The sequence below is a fragment of the Lygodium microphyllum genome, chromosome 1 (genome assembly GCF_053477565.2).
Source record: "Lygodium microphyllum isolate KBCC chromosome 1, Lygodium_microphyllum_v1.1.10, whole genome shotgun sequence".
Taxonomy (NCBI): domain Eukaryota; kingdom Viridiplantae; phylum Streptophyta; class Polypodiopsida; order Schizaeales; family Lygodiaceae; genus Lygodium; species Lygodium microphyllum.
The window spans coordinates 111980858-112002404 of record NC_141135.1 but is presented as its reverse complement, the minus strand read 5'-3'; the positions used below and the strand labels follow the sequence as shown (position 1 = coordinate 112002404).

The window sequence follows — 21547 nt, the reverse complement described above, 5'->3', positions numbered from 1 at the left end:
AGATGATGAAACATGGAAGGTTTGGCAAATCATCCGACTTGATGCGAGTGGCAATTCACATTTTTTAGTTATAAATATTGTTATGAACTCTACATTTTCACATTTAAAAAACTTAGGGTGGATTGAAATGAGAAGGCAAAAATCTTTGCCGTGGCAATGATTCATTGAATCCTAGTTTGGAAGAAGGGTAGAAGCTTGAAAAGGTCTTTGCCTTTTAGCTAGAAAGTTTCATTCTCATATTTGACTCATCTTCTGCCAATCTTTGTGAACAAGATAGTGGTGAAAGGAAAATAAAAACTTGTTCTAATCGCCGCCCTTTGTGAATCCAGCTTTAATCGAATTGAAAGAATTGGAAAGGATGTCACATTAACACAAAGCCTTGCTTTTTTTTTTTTTTGGGGTGAACGTTGGCTGGTGGCCCAAACGTAAATATGCATGCTTAAATCTCCTTAGGGATTGTTTGTTATAGAAGTGTTAAGGAGGGCCTAGCGCCTCAGGGTTATGGCGCTTTGCTTTTGATTTCCAAAGCCCGCGATCATGAACAAAAGTTTCAGCTTCGTCTCGGATGACGACGAAGCCAGGTTTCGTCGGCGCTCGGCAGCAGCTTCCGCTTCGCCGTGGGAGTTTTCAGGCTACTCCCACACTGTCGCAGAGGAGCACATGCAGCGAAAGACCACCTCCATCGACCACAAAATCTCCCAGGCGAGGCTGAAGAAAAAAAATAAGCTGCGTGGGAAAAGACAAGCAACAGGAGCCGAAGAAGAAGAAGAAGAAGAAGAAGAAGAAGAAGAAGAAGGAGAAGAGGAGGAGCACGAGAACGAAGAACAAGAATACAAACAACAACTTGAAGGGAGCGATGATGAAGATGAGGCTCCCCATGAAGAAGCAGAAGAAGAGAATGGCAGTGATTCTACCTCCGAAGAAGACAGACAGGATGACGATGAGAGTGGTGACTTGGAAGGAGAAGATGACCAACCGGCAGCTAGTCGTCGCCTTGAGAAGGGCAAGGTACCTCTTCTGTAAGCAAGTGCATCACCATAATGTAACATTTTCAAGCTAGGGCACACTTCACCGACGAATCCTGAAAGCTTTGAATTGTATGGCTCTTGTTCACACATCCTGTCAGCTCTTTTACTGAAACTAAGTAGAAGATGCATGTAATGTGTGATGCAAGTAAGTCCTTTACTGTGAATTATTTTACGTGGCAACATTGCTCGAAGTAACCGAGGAGCAAGTACAGGTACTCTACCTTGCATGGATGCATCTCAATCATGTGTGTTTGATCTTACTCTGTGTGATCTCTTGAGAATACTCCTGAGCTCCACAGACGGCATCAGCTAATTGCAATGTCTCCATCAATTATACAAGCAAGTGTGTGGACCATTGATTTTTGAAGATGCGTGTGGACCATGTCTTTAAATGGACTGGCTCTTTGCATTAAAATATGCTAACTGTTGATGAATCGAATGAGGTCTTGCAGTCTTATAATAAGGCAAAACTTATTTTATTAGCTAACTGAGCCTGCTAAATGCGTCAGGATTCAATTCTCAGTTATTGTATACATTGCATCAAATGTATACTTTGTGACACTGCATTATTTTAAGGACTACAATATGTCTTTATTCCTTCAACAGAAAAGTCATCAGGCAGTTCTGCAAGTGCCATCGAGGAAGGCTGCGAAAAAGCATTCCAGTTTCTTTTCATCAGCAGAAGGTGCCAAATTTGACAGCAAATCATTTCTGGAGCTTAATCTATCACGGCCCCTTTTGCATGCATGCGATGTTCTGGGGTACAAACAGCCAACTCCCATTCAGGCAATGATGCAAATCTAATGTTCAGTGTTGTCTTGCTATAACATTGTGGTTGCTTGTAAATAGAAGCCAATATGTACTCTTGAAATTTTCATGAATGTCTTTTAGGCCATTTACATGATTGAGCTAGTGATGTTTTGATATGTCTTTACATAAGTCATAACTTTTTATTTTTGAGGTTGATTGTATAGCTAGTTCATCTAATGTGAAAGAAATATTGCTCTACATTTGGGGGCTGCAGGCAGCATGCATACCATTGGCTCTGACAGGCAGAGATATTTGTGGGAGTGCTGTCACTGGTTCTGGAAAAGTATGTGATACAAATGTTCATTCTTGTCATTTTCAGCTTGATAGTGGGTGGAACTCATTTGCTTTGTTCTGTGCATGCAGACTGCTGCCTTTGCTCTACCTTTACTTGAAAGACTCTTGTTTCGTCCCCGAAGGATCCCTGCGATACGTGTTTTAGTTCTTACACCAACACGAGAACTTGCTGTGCAGTATGTGACTTACTTGAATCTCGCAGTATTGGTTTTCTTTCTTTTATTTTAAAAGTTAGGTTAGAATAGATGCATTTTAAGTTATATATGCTTTGTGGAATGCATATATGAAAAAGTAAGAGTCAGAAAATGGTTTGCCCAACCATGTCAATATGACCTGCTTGAAGTTTGTTCAAAAGATCAAAGAAATTTTGGAAAAGTTGGATTGCCAACAATGAAGGGCCAACCAAAAGGGCACCCTCCTAAAGCATGGTCACACAAGCATACAAAATGTTGCATTCTTTAGGTCACACGAGCATGCAATATGCGACATTCTTTAGGCTGAATAAAATAGACCACTAGCTTAATCCTTTATTTCTTTTGACTTGGCAATGTAACACGTGCAAAAGAAAAGAGTTACAAAGTGATGCACAATCAAAGCAATGGTTCAATGTAATTGATTTTGTGCCATTTTGGAAGATCAAGCGGACCTTTTATAGGAAAGGACAATCTACAAAGGACATACATGTATCCAAGCTTTGAACATAGGTATATTGGTTTATTAAAGGAACCCCTTAATCATGTAGTCATCTTGCTTGTTATCTAAGAGACATGGTTGGAACCTTTTAATGATGCAATAATCTTGGTTGTCATTGAAGAGCCATATTTATGCATTATGACAATGTTTCTACAAGTGACATGGATGGAGCAAGGAGTAAGTAAACAAAGAGAGAATGATAGTCCATTGGGATGCTAATTGATGGGTGGATACTAGGGTGTACTAGGTATGGTTGGGTTCCAAGGATGACTATTGTAAGTATTGATGGGAGGTTTGTTACCTAGATTAGGAGGGGATCCATCTATCGTGAGCTTGGGTCTAAAGTAAACTGTGGCTATGTGGATAACTCATTATAACTTGCATGCTTGGTTGTCACATCATTATCATGGTAAGGTTGAGCTTCGAGATATCCAATTTTGGGGAGCATTTGCCCAAATAACTATCATGCATAATTTTCATGCAATTCCATGTTGTTTTTCTCACGAACAGAGGGATTTCTTGCAAGATGAAACTATGAGAATGCCACTTTCTTTGCGACAAAGTTGTTTAGAATGTAGACCAGGCTTGAGATCTTAGAGGAAAATAAAGGGTTTTAGTTCATAGTGGTGTAATAACTAGTTTTTTTGATATTTAGTTAAAAAAGGACAAAATAACTTATTGTAAATGGAGTTACAAAGTTGCCCAATGGATTTCCCATATCATGATTGAAACATGCAATTTTTGGAGCAAAGAAGAGAAAAATGACCGTCTTTAAACTTGGAGGGCTCAAAATGAGAGGAGAGCTTCAAATAACCAATATAAACTTTCCAAATGAGTAACTAGTTGCTCCTTAATTAATTCTCGTTTTTGATTAATGACTAAATCAATGACATGTTAGCAGATTATCAGCTCAAGTGTGAGTCTGTGCTGTAGAGGCTATACATTTTTGTAGTATTTTTACTAGCATTTTTTGGTGTCCTTTTTAGGGCTAGGGAGCATTTAATGCTGGCCGATCAACATTAAATGTTGACTGATTGCATTTAATGCTCCCCCCATTTTATGCCTATATATTGCTAGGGCTCCTCCTCCTCTTCAGTACTTCAGCCATCATTTGTGGATTCTTCTGAGGAGAGAGGAGCCGGTGCCAGGGTGCCCACACAGCCAGTGATTCACTGTTGTATGTTGCTGCCTTGTGTTCGATATGGATTCTGTGTCTCGGGCATACATCTAAGTTCTCATATGTATTTGTGTTTATTTTTCTCGTCTTGTGTTTCGGCAGTTTATTTCAGCATGTTGTTTATGCTTTCATTGCTGCACCACTTTCGACATGACAGTCATCAATCATAAGTGAGCTGCTCATTGGAGCAAACTTAAGCTTAGGGCTTGCTTTATAACTCAAGTGTTCTAAGTGAGCTGCTTACTGGGTGAAACTTTCAATGTTACTTGATTTTAAGGTGCAAACTTTCAATTTAACAAGAGCTTTAGAGTGCATTTTTTTACTTTTGCCTGGCTCTTGTACCATATAGCTTGTACGCTTATCCACTACATGCCACATGTTCAATGTCAAATCCTTCATTGCCAGTGCAATGGTCTTCATGCTAAAAGCTAGGGAAACTAAAATTCTAGAGTTCATTTTAGTTAGAGATACTCGTGATGTTTAATTTCACATTTTGGTATTATTAAGTTCATTTTACATTTTAATGAGATAACTTTTCTCTTGAAATATGGCTAGTGATCTTAATTGCACGTAGTTAAAATTCAACATGGCATATAAAATAACCAATACATGTTTTTCAACAATCAAGTATATTGTCGTTGTCATGTGGATTCATGTCAACATATTAAAAACTTATGAGATATTTTTCAGTGATGAAATTTTCTCTATGCACTTATGGGACTTATCTATCATAGTTCATGTTGAATTCTAAATAGTTGGTGATTGTCATGAGGAGATGTATTTTTGAAACCTCACTTAACATGTGGATTAATTTTTAATTACATGGTTAAATAAATGTTGCATATGTGAGGTGTAACTAGGGTTAGAGTAAATTTACGAGCTCGGGACTCCAGGAAATCATGGAATGTCAAAGGCAAAAGTTGCTATAAGTTATGCCACACAGGTCCTTGATGGTATTTGGTGCTAGTTGTTGTCTTCGGTCATTCATTTGGCTATAAGTTGGTGACATTAGAGAAGTGACGTTTAATGATACCTAACATCAATTTGATGGTCAAAGATGGTGCAAAGACACTTGATAATGGAAGTTGTCTAACCAATTTCGTTTATTGGCCAGTCATTATTTTTTTGGGTACCAAAATAATTATTAGATTAATTTTCAGTATTTAAAAATTAAAAATTAAAATCTAATTATGGATAATGCTGGAAAAATTATGTGGAAAGACTGCAACTTGTTAAAAAAGCCAAAGCAAGACTGAAAAACATCTTTAGAGGCTGGAGAGAGGCATTTTAGTGTATTCAGCCTGCAAGAGAGAGAAAAAAGAGATGCTGCTTGCTTGATTTGCAGCCATTGGAGGATCTTTTGGGGTAGCCAAGGACAGGAGAAGACTAATCAACAACAAGTGATACCATCTTCAGGCTGTTGAGATAGGGCAATAATAGTAAATGACTGATTTTCTTCAGTTCTTTGCATCTACAAGTTATCGGGACAGGGCTGCAATAGTAAACGATTGATTTTCTTCAGTTCTTCATGAAGAAAGTGTGAATTTACTTTCTTCTCAGTATTATCTCTTATCTTGCAGTCTTTCTATAGCCTTGCTTTGAAGATTACAATATTGAGATCACCAAAGGTTGAGAAATTACAAATTTCTCCATTGTAAACCCTAATTTAATTAGGGTTTAGCAGTAGCTTCGGGAAGCGTGCCAGAAATTGGAAGCTCCAAGACTTGGATTCAACTGAATTGAAACTATTTCAGTCAAATTTAAGTGGACGGACTAGTAAATCAATGAGTTTAGGGCATTTTCCATCTCCATCAAAGCAGGTGAAGGCCAATTGAGTGCCCAAATCAAGGGGCAAATCAAATTGAATACTTGTTGGTCATTTTGGACAGCAAAAGGGGAGTTGGAATATTGAAAGGGATTGGGAGAATCCCATTGTACATCAATTTCTTCTTCAATTAAGTGAAAGAAATACAAAAGCGGCACTAATTTTGGGGCCAACAGGGTGTCCATTGTCTAAGATTGTAAGTTAATTTACATTTCTCAGCTTTGTAATAAATGTTATTGCTGTAACTAAGTTGTAATTAGGGAATTACCACCTATCCATGGAAGGAAGGCTGGTTTCAGTGATTATTTGTTAGTATGTTTAAAGTTAGTTTACACATTAGTATTGTATGCTAAGTGATAGGACCTTTCCTAGGCAACAGGTGGCCAAGTTAATGACCTTCGACAAGTAGTAGTAGAGTTTTGGTCAGTGTGATGAGCCTCAGAGGTGTGCAATTCTTGGCCTATTTTCCAGGCACGTACTAAAGATTGGGAAAAATCATTAGCAAGTGTATGCTTTTTGATCGCTTATCATTGGAAGAAAGTAGAGCTTAACTGATCTTGACCAGAAAAAGATTGATTGTGATTGATTGATGCAAATGGAAGAGTGATTGAGTCTCTCTGGAGTGTTATGAACTAATCTCTACAGACATAATAGATTGTTCACTACTTGCTTAGAAAATTCTTTCTCGAATTATTTTTTTTTCAAGTAAAATGTGGGCGATTATATTACTTAAAAAAACTGATTACAATGGAGTGCTCATGCTCGATAGACTAGCTGGAGCTGATGAAAGTCACAAATACATCATGTATACAAGCCTCTCAAGGCAGTCAAGGGGGGATGGGGGCAAGAGCTGTAAACGCCCCGAACAATGTAGTATGCTTAACAATTATGATATTCGCTTGTTTTCGAGACTTAATATAAAAGAGAATGAACACTTAAAGCTGAAAATGAAAATTACTCACAAAATTACAGCCATGAAAATGTAAAAGTAATGGAGACAAGATTGAGGGTTGAAGATGGGCAAACCCCCCTCGAAGGAATGTATTTCTGCTCAACCCAAGTCCCTTAGGGAAGAGCTCAGTTACAATCAACCTGAGAGTGAGAAGAAGTAATTCTCACTCTCACAAGATCATGTAAAGATGTACAAACACACATGCATTATCTATTATGCAATGATAAGAACTGATTTCTTTACAGTATGAGAGAAGAAAAAGGGGAATTCAGCCTTTCTCCATCGTTGATCAGCAGTACATGGATAGGGCTTGCTTCTTGTAGCTAAAATGGAAGAAAGAGCTCGAGAAGGAGGTGCTGTAATGAATTTACAGGCTTGCTGTCTTGTAAAACAGCAGTGATAGAAGAGGGAATATGGAGGAATTTGATAATGGAGAAGTGGGGGATGATGATGGGGATGGATGGGGCCAGTTTCTGGCTATCTGTGGGTGCTGTACATGAGTTTACAGCAAAGAAAAATGATGATGAATGAAGAAAAACGAGCTCTATTTATAGGAGAGGGGAGAGCTAGTACAAAAGGGGAAAGTGGAGTAGCACAAGACAAGTGTCCAGCCACATGTCATGAGATGTGACAAGTGGTGGGACACTTGAAAACTTGTGTGACAAGTGTCTTGACACTTGTCTCTTCTCTATGGCCTTCCTTTTTGGGTTGAATACTGTCAAGAATAGAAACAACCAAATTTAGTAAGCACAGTCAGAGTACAGAACTTACTATTTTTAGAATGACATCTCTATTTTTTAGGACTAGCATTTTTAGGCTAATTCGAGGCTCCTAAATTTTAGGGACCTCCTAAAATTTAGAGATCTCCTAAAATTTAGGGACCCCCCCAATACAGGTGTCATATGAAAGCTTTTTCCGTGTACATCGCAAAAATGGTATCCGAATCTTCATGTGACTTTCCTATGCAAAGAAATGTGCATTTCAAGCTTTCAGCCCACACATGCACATTATACAAGCATTTCATGATCATGCCATCTTGTTGATTGTAACTGTTTGTTCTGGTGGATTTAGCCCACACTTCAAGGCATCAATCCTTTCTGTGTGCGAGTCTAACCCTGATATGCGTGAGTTCTAGTCACAGGCGCCCAATCGGGTCATATAGGTGGAAGTGTGAACTATCTTTTCTCTAACCCACCGCGTGGGTCCACCATAACCTGTGACCACTCATCAGTGGCCAGCTCCAATGCACTTTTCTTTATATCTAATTAGTGCAAGGGAAATAAATTTAATAAATCATTATATAGACAAATTAATGAAAAAGGATACAAATTCTGTTTCTATAGAGTTGTGACAGGAGCCATGGAGGGGGGATGTATCGCCATTTGGGGCTGCCTGCTTGCATCGTGAAAAACAGGTCTTGGCCGCCCCAAGTGTGTATGAAATGACATCGGAGCTCGTGACAAGCCCTGGACTCACCCTACACCTGATCCCATCAGCCGAGGAGGGAGTGGATGATGGAGGTTTAAAGCTCTGCTAAGGTCCCCTGTACTGAAAGTCTCTTTTCGCTGAAAGCCTCCTGACAACGCGCCTTTGAGATATGCCAACCAGTAAAACTCCCTATGATCCATACCTTAGAGCGGTTTGTTGTGGGCTCCAGTACATAGTGGATGGGTAGAGCCTCCAAACTGACCATTGCGCACGACCTTGTCTCGATAATGAATATCGTGTCTTGCATCCCAGACTCATACAGAAGGTGACGGCCATGGCTGACCGTGTCTTGCATCCTAGACTCATACAGAAGGTGACAGCCATGTCTCGATAATGAATATCGTGTCTTGCATCCTAGACTCATACAGAAGGTGACGGCCATGGCTGACTGCCTGCCGGCAGAACGCTTCCCATGAGATACATCCAAGGTTGGGTGCTACACGATGAAGGATGCGGCATGCTCCTCTCCACACGAGCTGCGCCACTTCACACGACCAAAGGCAGTGCTTCGGGGCTTCCAAAGGCTGCTATGTGCAGCATTTACAATCTCCCTCTTGCATTTGGGCAAGCTAGCTTCCCACTGCCAAGCCTCCATGTATCACTAGCCATAAAAAATATGATACCCTGCTCAGTCTCGAGCTATCCCATAGGCGGCGCCAGAAGGTCCATCGGAAAGGCTCCGTGATGCTGTGCTCTGCCCAGTGCCTGCTATGTGACGACGCCCAATCCATATCCTCCTGCATCAGTACGTGTTTGCCAATCTTGGCAGTGTACTCCAAGAACCTCAGTGGCTTCTTGGCGATCACAGTGGCCGGCCATAGCTACTCTCCCGGATTCCACTCCAGCTCATCAACTGGCCTGCCCTCTCAGATCCAGAGGCGCTACTCCTTGAGCTCCTGCAAAAAGACAAAAGGGTTCAGTCTCCATGTCTCCCCCTGAAGGCCAATCACCTGGATCCTCTTCCATGAAAGGATAGCTCCTCTTCCCTTGAAGGCCAATCACCCGGATCCTCCTCTTCCATGAAAGGATAGCTATCCCCTCATCATGCTGCCCTCTATCAAGAGCCAAACGCCCCCTCTCCTGTACAGTGAAGAAGGTCCCAGGTGGAGTGCCGCCCACTCTACGTGCCACCTGTAGGGGAATGCCTGTTGGTGAAAACCTAGTAGCCCATACCTTCTCGGGCTCTATCGGCTCTCGTATCGGGGGACCAAGCCACTCCTAAGGTATTGTTGTGTCTATCTCCCTTCTTCTCAACTCCACTTCTCTCTGACAGCCCGATACTCGCTGCAGTACCTCGTTCACCATTCTGTACATCTCTCGCTATGTCTTGATGGTACAATCCGGGCCAAAGCCTTCCAACCAGCCCACTGGATGCAGGGGCGCTCGCCAATATGTGCCCCTTCTTGATCTCTAACTTGGGGGTTCTAGATCACCGGTTGACGGTCTATCTCCTCTTAGCAACTTGGGGGGCTTTGGATTAGGGCCTTACAGAGGTCCTGCTACATGAGGAGCAAGCCGCGTAGGAAATGTGATCTGGGGGGGGGGGTGATTTGGGGTGACGTGAAGATCCATCTTGGGGACGGTCTCCACTCACGACTAAGCCTTGGTCTACAATCATGAAGACCCTCCTACAATAGAATCTTCTAGGTCTGCCCTCTCGGTGTGAGGCCGTGGACAACTAGCTTGCCCAAGTGGGCTATACTCTGATACTTTGGGTCTATGATCCCAAGCCCTCCCTTTGACTGATGCCGTATGATGGCCACCCACGCCACCTTGGCCCTAGAATCCCTGGCGATGTACTAGGCCGTCGCTAGGACTTGGTTAACCACCTGGGCTCGGCCGGCTAGTGAGAGGCAAGTCGTGCTTCAGTAGGTTAGCTTTCTCCAAATAGAATCGAGGATTGGAAGAAATTGCTAGGCGGGATTGATGTTAAGTTCCACTTGGAACCCTAGGTATTGGACAGTTTGCCCTTTGCTCACCCATCTAAATCCTAGGTGGACGCTCTACTCTGTGCTAGAGTTCGGGTCTATGAGGAAATCAACCGACTTTCGCCAGTTGATTTCGCTCCTGTTGCAGAATAGAACATCTCAAGAGCCAGCTTCACTCTCTTCAGCATCAACTAATTGTCCTCTATGTAGAGTGCTGTATGATCTGTATACTTTGAGTCCTCTATGTAGAGTGCTGTATCATCTGCATACTCATCATCCTCTATGTAGAGTGCTGTATTATCTGTATGCTTTGAGTCTAACAACTCAGTCTCCTCTCTCATTGGAAGTTGGAGGCCGCATATTTTGCTCACACGTGACTTGAAGAAGTGAGACATTGCCTCTGCAAAGAGTAGGAATAGGGCCAGGGGACAGCCTTGTCAGACCGATCTCTCTAGCCGAAACTCCTCCCCTCGCCTACCACCTATGAGAACCTTGCTGGTGGCCGATCTGTAAAGTGCGGAGACCTTGTGAATCCAAGCCTGGGGAAAACCCAAACTCACCATGGTGCCCTCTAGGAAATCTCAGTCCACCTTGTCATAAGCTTTCTTGAAATCCAAGAGTAGTACGAGCAGTCTTTGTCCACTGTGCTGAGCCCACTCTGTCGCCTCAAAGAAGGTGAATACATTGTCTAGGATGCTCCTATCCTGGACAAAGCTTGTTTGTGTGTCATGGATGATGTTTGGAAGCACGGGGCGTAGTTGCCTACCAATCATCTTTTCCAGTGCTTTATAGGCCACTGACAAGGTGATTGGTTTCCATTGGAAAAGCTCCAACTAGTCTTCCCCTTTGGAGAGAAGATTGATAAGGCCTGTCGAAAGACTCCTTGACATCTAACTTGAAGTGAAAATCTCCTGGAAGGCCATTAGTAGGGGTTCCTTCACCACTTCCTAGTAAGTAGTGAAGAAGGCCTTAGAGAGGCCATCCTCTCCCAGGCATTTTTACCCATCCTGTGTATGGAAAGCCTCCTCTAGTTCCTTCTTTGTGAAGGGGGCTAGGAGGGAGCAAATCCAAGCTTGGGGGAAACCCAAACTCACCATGGTGCCCTTTAGGAAATCCCAGTCCACCTTGTCATAAGCTTTCTCGAAATCCAAGAGTAGTACGGCCAGTCTCTACCCACTGTGCTGAGCCCACTCTGTCACCTCAAAGAAGGTGAATACATTGTCTAGGATGTTCCTATCCTGGACAAAGCCTGTCTGTGTGTCATGGATGATGTTTGGAAGCACGGGGCGTAGTTGCCTACCAGTCCATCTTTGCCAGTGCCTTATAGGCCACTGACAAGGTGATTGGTTTCCATTGGGAAAGCTCCAACTAGTCTTCCCTTTGGAGAGAAGATTGATAAGGCTTGTTGAAAGACTCCTTGACATCTAACTTGAAGTGAAAATCTCCTGGAAGGCCATTAGTAGGGGTTCCTTCACCACTTCCTAGTAGGTAGTGAAGAAGGCCTTAGAGAGGCCATCCTCTCCTGAGCATTTTTGCCCATCCTGTGTATGGAAAGCCTCCTCTAGTTCCTTCTCTGTGAAGGGGGCTAGGAGGGAGTATCCCAACTCTGTGACGAGGGACAGAATGTCATCCCAGACCTGCTGTCTACATCGTTGTCCTCTAGCTGAGGCTGTCTCTTGTTGGAAAAGACATCTGTAGTAGTCGATGGCAATCTCTATCACCTCATCTAGGCTAGAACCAGTCCTCCCATACTGATCTTGAAGGCCGCGTATTTACTCTCCTGAGGTGCGAGGTTGGTGCACGTGGAAAAATTCCCTGCACATTGTGTCCCCCTTTTGCGCCCAGAAAGCTGCTGAGGTGCGGAAAAAGAACTCCGAGCGCGTGTCCTCTAGGCCAACAATGGCTGCTCGTGCACGCACCTCTTGTGCGTGGAGGGTGGGGTCCCCTGGTGTCCTCTTGTAATAATCTCTACGTGGCTGCAAGGTCCCTCCGGAGTGCTCTCTCCTCCTCCCAGCTCTGCTGCCTGGCTTGTATGGCTGCCTGTTGGCAGATTCTGCTCGACTCGGCTAGGACCTTTGCAACCTCCTTTGCGATCCGGTCCCTCCTGCCCCACTCCTTGGTCCAAATCTGCTCTATCTGTCTCGTCACCTCCTCCCTCCTATAGATTGAGTCAGGGATTCGACAGGATCGTGTGTCTAGGGCAGATGCTGGGGAATCAAGTGTCAGGGGAACCGGGCAGTGATCGGACACCGTGGTGCTTGCCAACTGCCCAATTTGGCCTCCACAAGAGCCTCCCCACTCTCCATCATAAAACCTGTCCAACCGCTCCAGCACAGGACTCCACCTAGTCGCCTGTATCCCCAAGAGAAGTCCAGAGACCTCTCCCTCCTATGGAAAGTAGGGTCTCTCTAGGCATCGCATGCTCCTACTGCTAGTAGAAAGACCTCCCATGCCTCCTGCTCCTCCCTAGCCATGCCCTGGTAGTTTCTGCCTTTGCCCTGCTGGTTCTCCAAAGCCTCCAGGTTGTTGAAGTCTCCTCCAATAAACCAGGAGTCCACCTTTGGGAGTCCATCCGCGATCTCCACCCAGAACCTGTTGCGTGTCCTAACCTCCGTAGGGGCATAGACATTGAGGACTCCAAGGCACGAGTCCCCAATATCCAATTTGATCCATAGAACCCTCCTTGCCACTATCGTCCCGTGGTCTTGTACATAGGTAGTGAGACTCGGGCCAATAGAGGTGCATACGTCTCCACTCTTGCCGTGGGCACCTATGGCGTGCTCTCTGTAAGTGTGTGAGTTGGCCGGGAGTACCTGCCCTACCCGTTGGGCCTCGATGTGCGAGTGAGCTTGTGTTCTTGTAGAAGTAGGATCTCGATCCGTGCGACAAGGGTAGGTTGCAGCTCTTGCCGAACAATCAACTTCTTGGAACCACGTGCCCCACTGTAGTGGAGACTATTCACGTTCCAGGATGCAAGGTGTAAGCTCATGGGAAAACCTGTGACTGGCTGAACAGGCATTTGTTCGATATGGAGGCTATTGATGAGAAGAAGAAACTATGGGGCATGCAAGTACGCTTTGTTGCAGATCTGGATGGCGAACTCCAATCCCCCATGGTAGCCCTCGGTCGGACCATAGGGGTGATAGATGCTCTAGGTGGTACTATCAATGCATCTATCAATCAAGCTGAAAGTCGTGACTCTGTACATTGGTAGAAACGGGCCGCTTGTGCCAGGGGCCACTTGATCACATCCCTCGGAGCCCTCCACTGTGGAGGGGCTTGAAAGATAATGCTCAAGTGTGGGATCTCGGCACCAGCCCACAAGTTAATGTCCATCATGCAACTAGGCCACTATTGTGCAAAGAGTGCTAGTCCTTATTCTCCCATCCATTGGGAGATGTGGTCCGCCACCTGACTCTTGAACTCCTCCTCTATTTGTGTCGTCATCCAATCCCTTGAGTGAGAGGACTGAAGGAAAAAAGAGTAGTTTGGTCCATTCGGTGGTGCTAGTAGATGGACCTTGCCCTCCTTGACTTATGAATCACAAAGATCCCCACCTCTAGAGGTAGTGGGAACTCTCCGCGCTCCGCAACTCTCAGGTAGGACCATGGGCCACTGCGGAAGAACTCTTGTGGCTCCTTGACTTACGAACCACGAAGATCCCCACCTCTAGAGGTAGTGGGAACTCTCCGCGCTCCACAACTCTCAGGTAGGACCATGGGCCACTGCTGCGGAAGAACTCTTGTGGCAACAACTATGCTTGTCTCGAGAAAGTGCGACGGGCGGCAGGGGCAGATAAGCTTGTGGTTGTGTGGGAGGGGGAAAACTAATGGTGCGAGGAGGATGTAGGCTTGTGGGCTCATAATCTCTTGTGGGAGGAGGGGGGGTGGGTTTGGGAGGGATCACCTGAATCGGGTGCGGATTAGGGGGGATGTCTCGGCAGGGGAGGTGGTGGGGGGAAAGAGGATCGAGGGATGGTTGGAGATACATGGTGGGTGTTGGGGGGGGGGGCTGGTGGCCCTAGAAGGGGAGGGCTATGGGCTAGGGTCAGTGGGGGGGGGGGGGGGGGATGGGTTTGGGAGGGATCACTTGAATCGGGTGCGGATTAGGGGGGATGTCTCGGCAGGGGAGGTGGTGGGGGGAAAGAGGATCGAGGGATGGTTGGAGATACATGGTGGTGTTGGGGGGGGGGGGCTGGTGGCCCTAGAAGGGGAGGGCTATGGGCTAGGGTCAGTTGGGGGGGGGGTTGGGGGCTGTGGGATCTTAGGTGAGGTAGTTTGTGGTGCGGGTGGTGGATGTGGGGGGATTTGCGGTCCTGCCGGGTGGAGTAGGCTGCAGAGCGCTCTGTCAAGGGGGCGTCACTTGCTCTCTTGCTCCCTGTTGTCGAGGTTGCGTCTGAGGAGCTAGTTGCGGCTCCCCTTTCCGTCTCCCTCTCTATTGTCTCTGGACCCGTATGAAGCCATTAGCGTCCACCAGCGGGCCTGTTGGCGGAACCGCCTTGGTTGTGAAACGCATAAAATCTGTTGCTCGATGCCCAAAGTCGTGGCAGCGCAAGCATTGCCTTGGTTGCCCAGTCACAATGACCTGCTGCCTAAAGGAGTGACCTCCTGCCTCAATCTCCAAGAACTTTGGTATACTCTTTGTGTCTTTCACGGCCACTCGTACTTTTGGGACTCTTGCAGCTGTCACTGCATTCGCGAAGGAGGCAGGAAGAACTGTGCCGAAGAGCCATCCAAAGTCCTCCACTAACTGGCGGTACTCTATCGCCAGTCCGAGGAAAAGTAAGGTGACTGGGTGTCTGAGAAATCTGTTGTGGAGCGCAAATGTCTCCATTGTGAAGCCGCTATACTAGGGAACCATGTAAATGACCCCCTTCGTGGAGGCATAGGGTGAGCTTTCCACTAACTCACGAGGTGTGTCCGCAGAGGTGAATTGAACCATGAAGATCCCTTGGTCCATGAGGACTGCCTCCACGATCTGCGTTGTGCCAATGCATAGTGTGGAGTGGAGCCAATCCCGTAGCTGGGCCCTCGATGGGGAGTGTCCAACGACCTGACCAAAGATCGTTGTTTCTTTCAACTCTAGCTTTGTGGCATGGACGGCTAAGAGCTGTTCCTCAGAGAGGATGATGTGCAAGGTGTTTGACTGGGGGGCACTCGTAGAATGCGCCAGTGTCCGACCAGAGGTTTCCATTGTGCGTTCCTGTTGGGAGCCTACCTATCACGTTGCTATGCTACCGGGGGGGGGGGGGGTTGCTGCAGGGGGAGGGAGCAATTGGAGGGGGAGGGGGGAAATTGTTGTCTTCAAATTGGTGGTGTGACTGCTGGCTGGGCTTCAAGGCAGGGGCAGCGTACGGGGGGGGGGGGGGGGGGAAGGTAGTAGGCAGAGCGGGGGGCGGGCGGGATAGGCACAAGGGGCGGGCGTAGGGTGAGCGGAGGGGGGGGGGGAGGGTTGGCATAGGGCAAGGGGGGAGGAGTGGCGCTTCGCGATGTGATGGTGGGGAGCGAAAAAGAAAAAAAGATTACTCTTCCTCGAATTAGGGTGACTCGATTGCTTGTTGTGATTGCAATTGAGGGGTTTTTGTGGATAGATTTAGGCTTCCTCTTATACATTGTTGTAGGTGATTCAAAGTAGGGATTTTAGATTGAAAATATGCATCTTTTGAAGGGAAGGACATGGTATTTTAAAGGGTATGGGCTGCTTTGGTCCTGGTCTAGTTTATGCATATCTAAAGTTATATTTTGGGTTAAAAATACATTGTACTGAGTTTGGATTGATGTATTGCAAGCACACATTCTTTTGGGCTGAATCAAATTGTGTTTTTTTTTTGAGTTGTAGTCTCAAGATTATCGTCTAAAAGTGGTTGTATATGTTGTACTAAATCCAAGCCAATATGACAAATATAAATTATAGTTGGGTTTTTGTCCATTCAATGTGTTTCACTTGTTTCAATTGTTTCTTGCCTTCTTCTATGAATTCTCTTGTTTTTCTTTTGTAAACACTTCTTGTTAGAATGGTATGGTTTTAGGCCAAACGCGACAAATCTCTCGACATCTTTGGGGAACTTGACATGAAAGGTTTACAGAAGAGTTTTGCAGGATGGGAGATGCTACGGGATCTTTGGATGATATAAAACAATTATTGCAAACTTTTACAACATATTTTTAGGAGGAGAAACAAGAGCAATTGCAATAGTTGGATTCTGTTTCAAAGCATGACTCAGTTGTCACTAAAGCTTTGCAGACTGTAGAAAGCTAGCTGACATTGTTTGACAGCAGAAATATTTATACCCCTATTTGAAGGTTTATGTTGAAAAGATGGGTTTTTATGTGGTTCCTATAGGATGAGTCGGTTTTTTGTGCCCCTTGCAATGATGAGCTGAACCTGTGTATACATGAAATTTATGCAAAAGATGCAGGATGGAATGAGTTTAAGAAAGCTTCGAAGGAGAAGTCTTTTATTAAAGACCTAGGCTTGGTGATTCACAAGACTTTCGTGGAGTGGGTTATGAAATGACTGTAAAACGTAGTAGTAGAACGCCGCAGTAGGACAAGGTGATGGCAACAGCTCGAAGGTTGGACTGCCATGTGGTGGGAGATTGATGGCTGAGATCTACACACAAGGGTGAGAAACTTGCACGGAAGAGATGGGATTGAATGGGGGAAGCCTGTCTATTTATAGATGAGGATGGATCCTTCCAAATTAGGGTTTCATTGAACTCTCTAGAACCACTTTTTGTTTTAGGGTTTTTCATTAAATTAAGCTTGTTTTGGGGTTGTTTAAGTGGCTAATCAGCATAGAATTCATTTCTTAGCTCAACATCTCCTCTCAAATCCAAAATAGAGTGAGAAGAAGGCCAACCCAGTTTGCCCAAGACGTCCCACCCCAAAGCAGTCAGGGCATCGAACAAAGCGTGTATGATGGCTCTAAGTGGCCTTTTAAGACTACAGAGGCGATGGTTGTCTTACCAAGGGAGTCCAAGTAGTCACCCTAGAGAGTATAGGGCATTGGAAGAAGGGTGCTTGTCGGTTGCCTAGTCGCCTACCAAGCCCTACAAAGGTGGATGGAACTACAATGAGCTTGATTTCTATTATTTGTTTATTTTTTGGTTTTTTGAAGTGAGAGATGGTTTGCAGTAGAGTGAGTAGAAGATGGGAGAATGAGAAGAGATAGTTAGGTCGAACCCGTCACAAAACAGACAAGCTATCCATCCACTCGAGGATGCCAATGATGAGGAAGTAATGGTGGTGTGGTGTAAAAACCGTCGGTGGAAACAACTTAGGATCCATCTAGTGGTGCTCTGCACAATGAGTATGCTACATGTTGTGAAATGCTTATGTAGCAGATGTCACTTGGACAGTGTCCCTTGTGGGGAAATTGTTCACTTGCCCAAGTGCCCTAGTACAAAGATGATGGAATCATGCAATGCAGACAGTGAAGGCACAACAGGGGGGAGGGGGAGAAGGCCGATGTCGAAGACAAGTGCTGAAACCTGCTGAATACCAAGAAGGGTAGGAACCTCTCTCAACCTGGAATGGCGATGTTGAAGGAGGAAGAGGAGCCAAACGTCAGTCTTTATGTGGTGCCCAGAACCATGATGAGAAGAAGCATCCTGACTAGAAGAGTGAGCTAGAAGTCATTGCCATGATAGCATGAAGCGAGATGCTGTATGATCCGCCTCGAGAGGGGAAACCTCCATATTGGTAGAAGAGCAAAACTCCTAGGAAGATGAAACCATGAAGGGAATGGTGCGTATCCCATGTCTCCACCCTAGGTAGGACTAGACAAACCTGCATGTTAGCCTTGCGCTGTTTGAGTAAGATTTGCAATTACAGAGGTCAGTAGTGAGATGCTTTAAAATAGAAAAACAAAAAGTGAAATGAAAAATGAACTAAAGACACAAGTGCAATAATGCAAATGTGTATGTGTGTGTAAATGCAGCGGACGGCTTGAAAATGAAAGGCTAAGTGTGTGGCCACCATTGCATATGGTGAGGTAGGGAAGAAGTCCTAGAAGGTGCAGTGGGGTGCCTAGGAAGGGATGTGTAAAGTGCAATAGGATCGGTGCTAGTTGACCAATCAGACAACCCCTCAAGAGTAGAGTAGGATGGCCGTTGAGGTTGTTTGTGTGCCTTATGTCCAGTAGTCGTGGGGGCTAAAGGAGTAGATGGGGTAGTAGCGGGAGGTGTAGCCCTACTAGACTGTGTAGTCATAGTAGTTTGCCGTGGTTTTCTAGGAGGAATACCTTGGGCCTTGGTATGACACTCTTCGTCCACATGGTTGGACCTCTGGCAATGAGTGCAAAATTTATTTTTATTAGGAATTTGCTGCCAAAAAGGTCAAGGGTCTTTGTTTTCGTTGGAAGAAGTGATTTTACCCTTGTTTTGGCTTGCCTTTGCATTTTGCAAGTTCTTGCCATTGTTGGTTTTCCCTCTCGAAGAAGCGGCAATCGACCCGTGCCCCTTTGAATAGATGTTAGTGGAGGACTTCTCGTGGACTTGATCATGCAGTTGCGTAATGCAAGAACTGTCACTTAAACTCATAGAAGGTTAGCAATCTAGGGAGTGAGATAATGTGTTGGATAAAATGGAAGTATTTGTCAGGCAACTTGTTCAAAGAAGAATGTGACCTAATCGTCATCTGACTTCGGAGAGCTAGTAGTGGCAAACTCCACTAGTAACCTTCGATATTCAGCCAAGTTGACTTTTAGATCATCCCCTTTCTTAATGGAAAATTCTTGAAGCTCAAAGTCGATGTTTATATGTCGAGTAGGATCTCTGGCAACTTAGTGGTCGATGAGATGGCTTCAACGTTTTCATGCAAGAGGAAAGTGCTGAATTGAGAGTGAAACTCACGAAGCAAACCTTGCATTAGCTCGACATTGGCTGTGGCATTGTGAGCTCTCCATAGACGGATGTAATCAGGGTGGGCTAGATGAGGGTCAGGCATAGGCTCAAGACCAACAACAAGGTCCCAAAGACCCCCTTGACACTCAACCTTGTTGCATATAGTTCGATCAAGTAGTGAAATTCTACGCGTTGAAACGAGTCTTATTCGTGAAGGCATTTTTGAACGAGACAACAGTAGTAGTGCTCGAATAAGGTGGATCGGGTGGGTATTGTGGTGGAAAGAAGTACACTTGGGAATGGGTCCCATAGTGCCCACTAGGCATGCGAGAAGTGTGTACGTTGGATCCAAATGTGTGCATGGGATGACGAGGCATGGGCATTGTCGCGGCATGAGGATCCCACGGTGGAGGGATAGGGACATGTGGAGCAGAGGATGGAAATCCTTGCGTAGGAGTGACCCATGGAAAGTGAGACGATTCACCATAAGCAGAGGAAGGAATTCCTTGCATGTGAGAGGTCATGGGATGTGTGTAGCTGAGGGTAGTGAGGGGGATGCCCATCATAGTCGTCCTAGTAGGAAAAAGATGTGCCTACATGAGGAAAGGTAGAGGAAACTGTGTTAGAGGGTGGCATTCCTTGTAATGAAGTCCCATAGTGCGGAATGACTTGTGGAAAAGGGTAGGTGACAATGTTAAGAGGTGGAATGCCCCCTAACGAGGCACCATGATGTGAATATGGAATAGAGAATGAGAATGTGCTAGGAGCGGATATAGAAGGTCCAACTCCCAGTGTGGTAGAGGTAGATGTGGAATGTAAGCCAAGGTTTTGAAATGAGTGTGATATGGCTTCAAGAGAAGAGGGTGGGATGGGAGGAAAAGAAGAAGAGTAATTGTCTTGCGCAAATGAAATAGAAGATGTAGGTATACTTGATATGATGAATGTCTGTTTCTTGAGCTCCCTCTATTAAGATTTATATACATTTAACCTTTCGGATCTTGCAAACCAAAAGGCAAAATAGGAAAGGGTTTTGATTCGAACGACTCAAAAGGATTTTACGAACTTGACAAGGGCTTGGCAAAGATGATGAAGATGGATTGCCAATCGTTTCTCATATTGCCTCCATGATTAGAAAGGTGGCCAGTCTTGCCAACCGGTCCGGAAGAATTAGGAAAATTGGAAGAAGGGATGTCTTCTGGTCCATACTTGTTGCGTAGGTACTCCTCAAGCTCCTCCTTTGTGAGGTTAATGAAATCTCCAATATTTGGCATGGTTGTAAACATATAGGGTGATGGTGAGGGTGAATATGGAGTGTCGTCTTCCTTGCTGAGTCCATAATGCCTTCTCAAGGCCTCTAGTGATGGAGAAGCTTGATAAGACATCATGGAGTCACAAGAAGGTGTCTGTGACATTATGATTTGGATATGAGTTGTATTGTGTGTCTCTTTCTAAGACTAGCACTCCACAATATCTGCATGACACTCTTTATAAGAGCACCAACTTTGATACCGTGTGAAGAAGAGAGTGGAGGCATTGTTAGGGTTTGCACCAAGGAAACGCAGAGTGTATGATCACAATAGAAACACAATGAGACAAACATAGACATAGAAAGCGTAACTCAAACCCTAAATACAAAACTCAAAACTCAAACATAAACATAAGAAAGGATAGAAAGAACACAACTCTGAAGTGAATGAATGCTGTAAATGAATGAGTATGCAGTGTGCCCAAGGAGAGAGTAGTGTGTTGCAGAGAGACGTCCATTGGAGATGGATCCCAAGTGCTGTGACCACCAGTTGGAGTGACAAAATGAGAGAAACACCAAATGCTGATCACCAGAGTGTGAGGAGACTGAGGCGAATGTAGAGGAGATTAATGGTTGAGATTTACACACAAGGGTGAGAAACTTGCACGGAAGAGATGGGACTGAATGGGGACAGCCTGTCTATTTATAGATGAGGATGGACCCTCTCAAATTAGGGTTTCATTGAACTCTCTCGAACCACTTCTGATTTTAGGGTTTTTCATTAACTAAGCTTGTTTTGGGGCTGTTTGAGTGGCTAATCAGCATAGAATGCATTTCTTAGCTCAACATCTATGTTGGTCAAGAGATAGAGAAGATGGGCTAGGATGCATATTGGGTGTATGCCTTTGGCCACTAGTAAGGTTATAGAGCATGCATGAAAGCAACTTGCTTTTATAGTTGCTCCAGTTAAAGAGGATTAATGGATGAATTGGTTGAGGGCATGTGTGACCTATAATTGAAATTTGCAAGGATAGAAGAAACAGGTTGGTCTGAAGCACCAAGAGCCTTGATGTGGAAAGGATTTGCGTGTCGACGTATTTGGTGTGATAGTATAGAACATGAGTGTAGGGACTGGGAGAACTACAAGGATGCATTGGAAAGGAACTTGATTTTCTTTGAAGATGGTAAGATTGGTCTTTCACTTATATCAAATTTTGGAAAGTAGGGGATGTAGAAGTTGGTGGATGGTATGGTTGTATGG

General features: G+C 44.9%; 1 protein-coding gene across 2 annotated transcripts in view; it reads left to right on the top strand.

Annotated features, from left to right (window-relative positions):
* The first annotated feature begins 475 nt into the window (after positions 1-475).
* LOC148041560 (DEA(D/H)-box RNA helicase family protein) overlaps positions 476-21547 on the top strand; it is a 32681-nt gene continuing 11609 nt past the window's right edge. The window contains exons 1-4 of one of the 2 annotated variants that reach the window (XM_087680732.1): positions 476-1008; positions 1635-1814; positions 2053-2121; positions 2202-2308. In XM_087680732.1, coding sequence (XP_087536858.1) covers positions 538-1008; positions 1635-1814; positions 2053-2121; positions 2202-2308 — 827 coding nt within the window. In that variant the 5' untranslated portion in view covers positions 476-537. Of the gene's footprint in view, positions 1009-1634; positions 1815-2052; positions 2122-2201; positions 2309-21547 lie in introns of those variants that run through there. The other variant, XM_087680734.1, reaches the window with a different exon arrangement.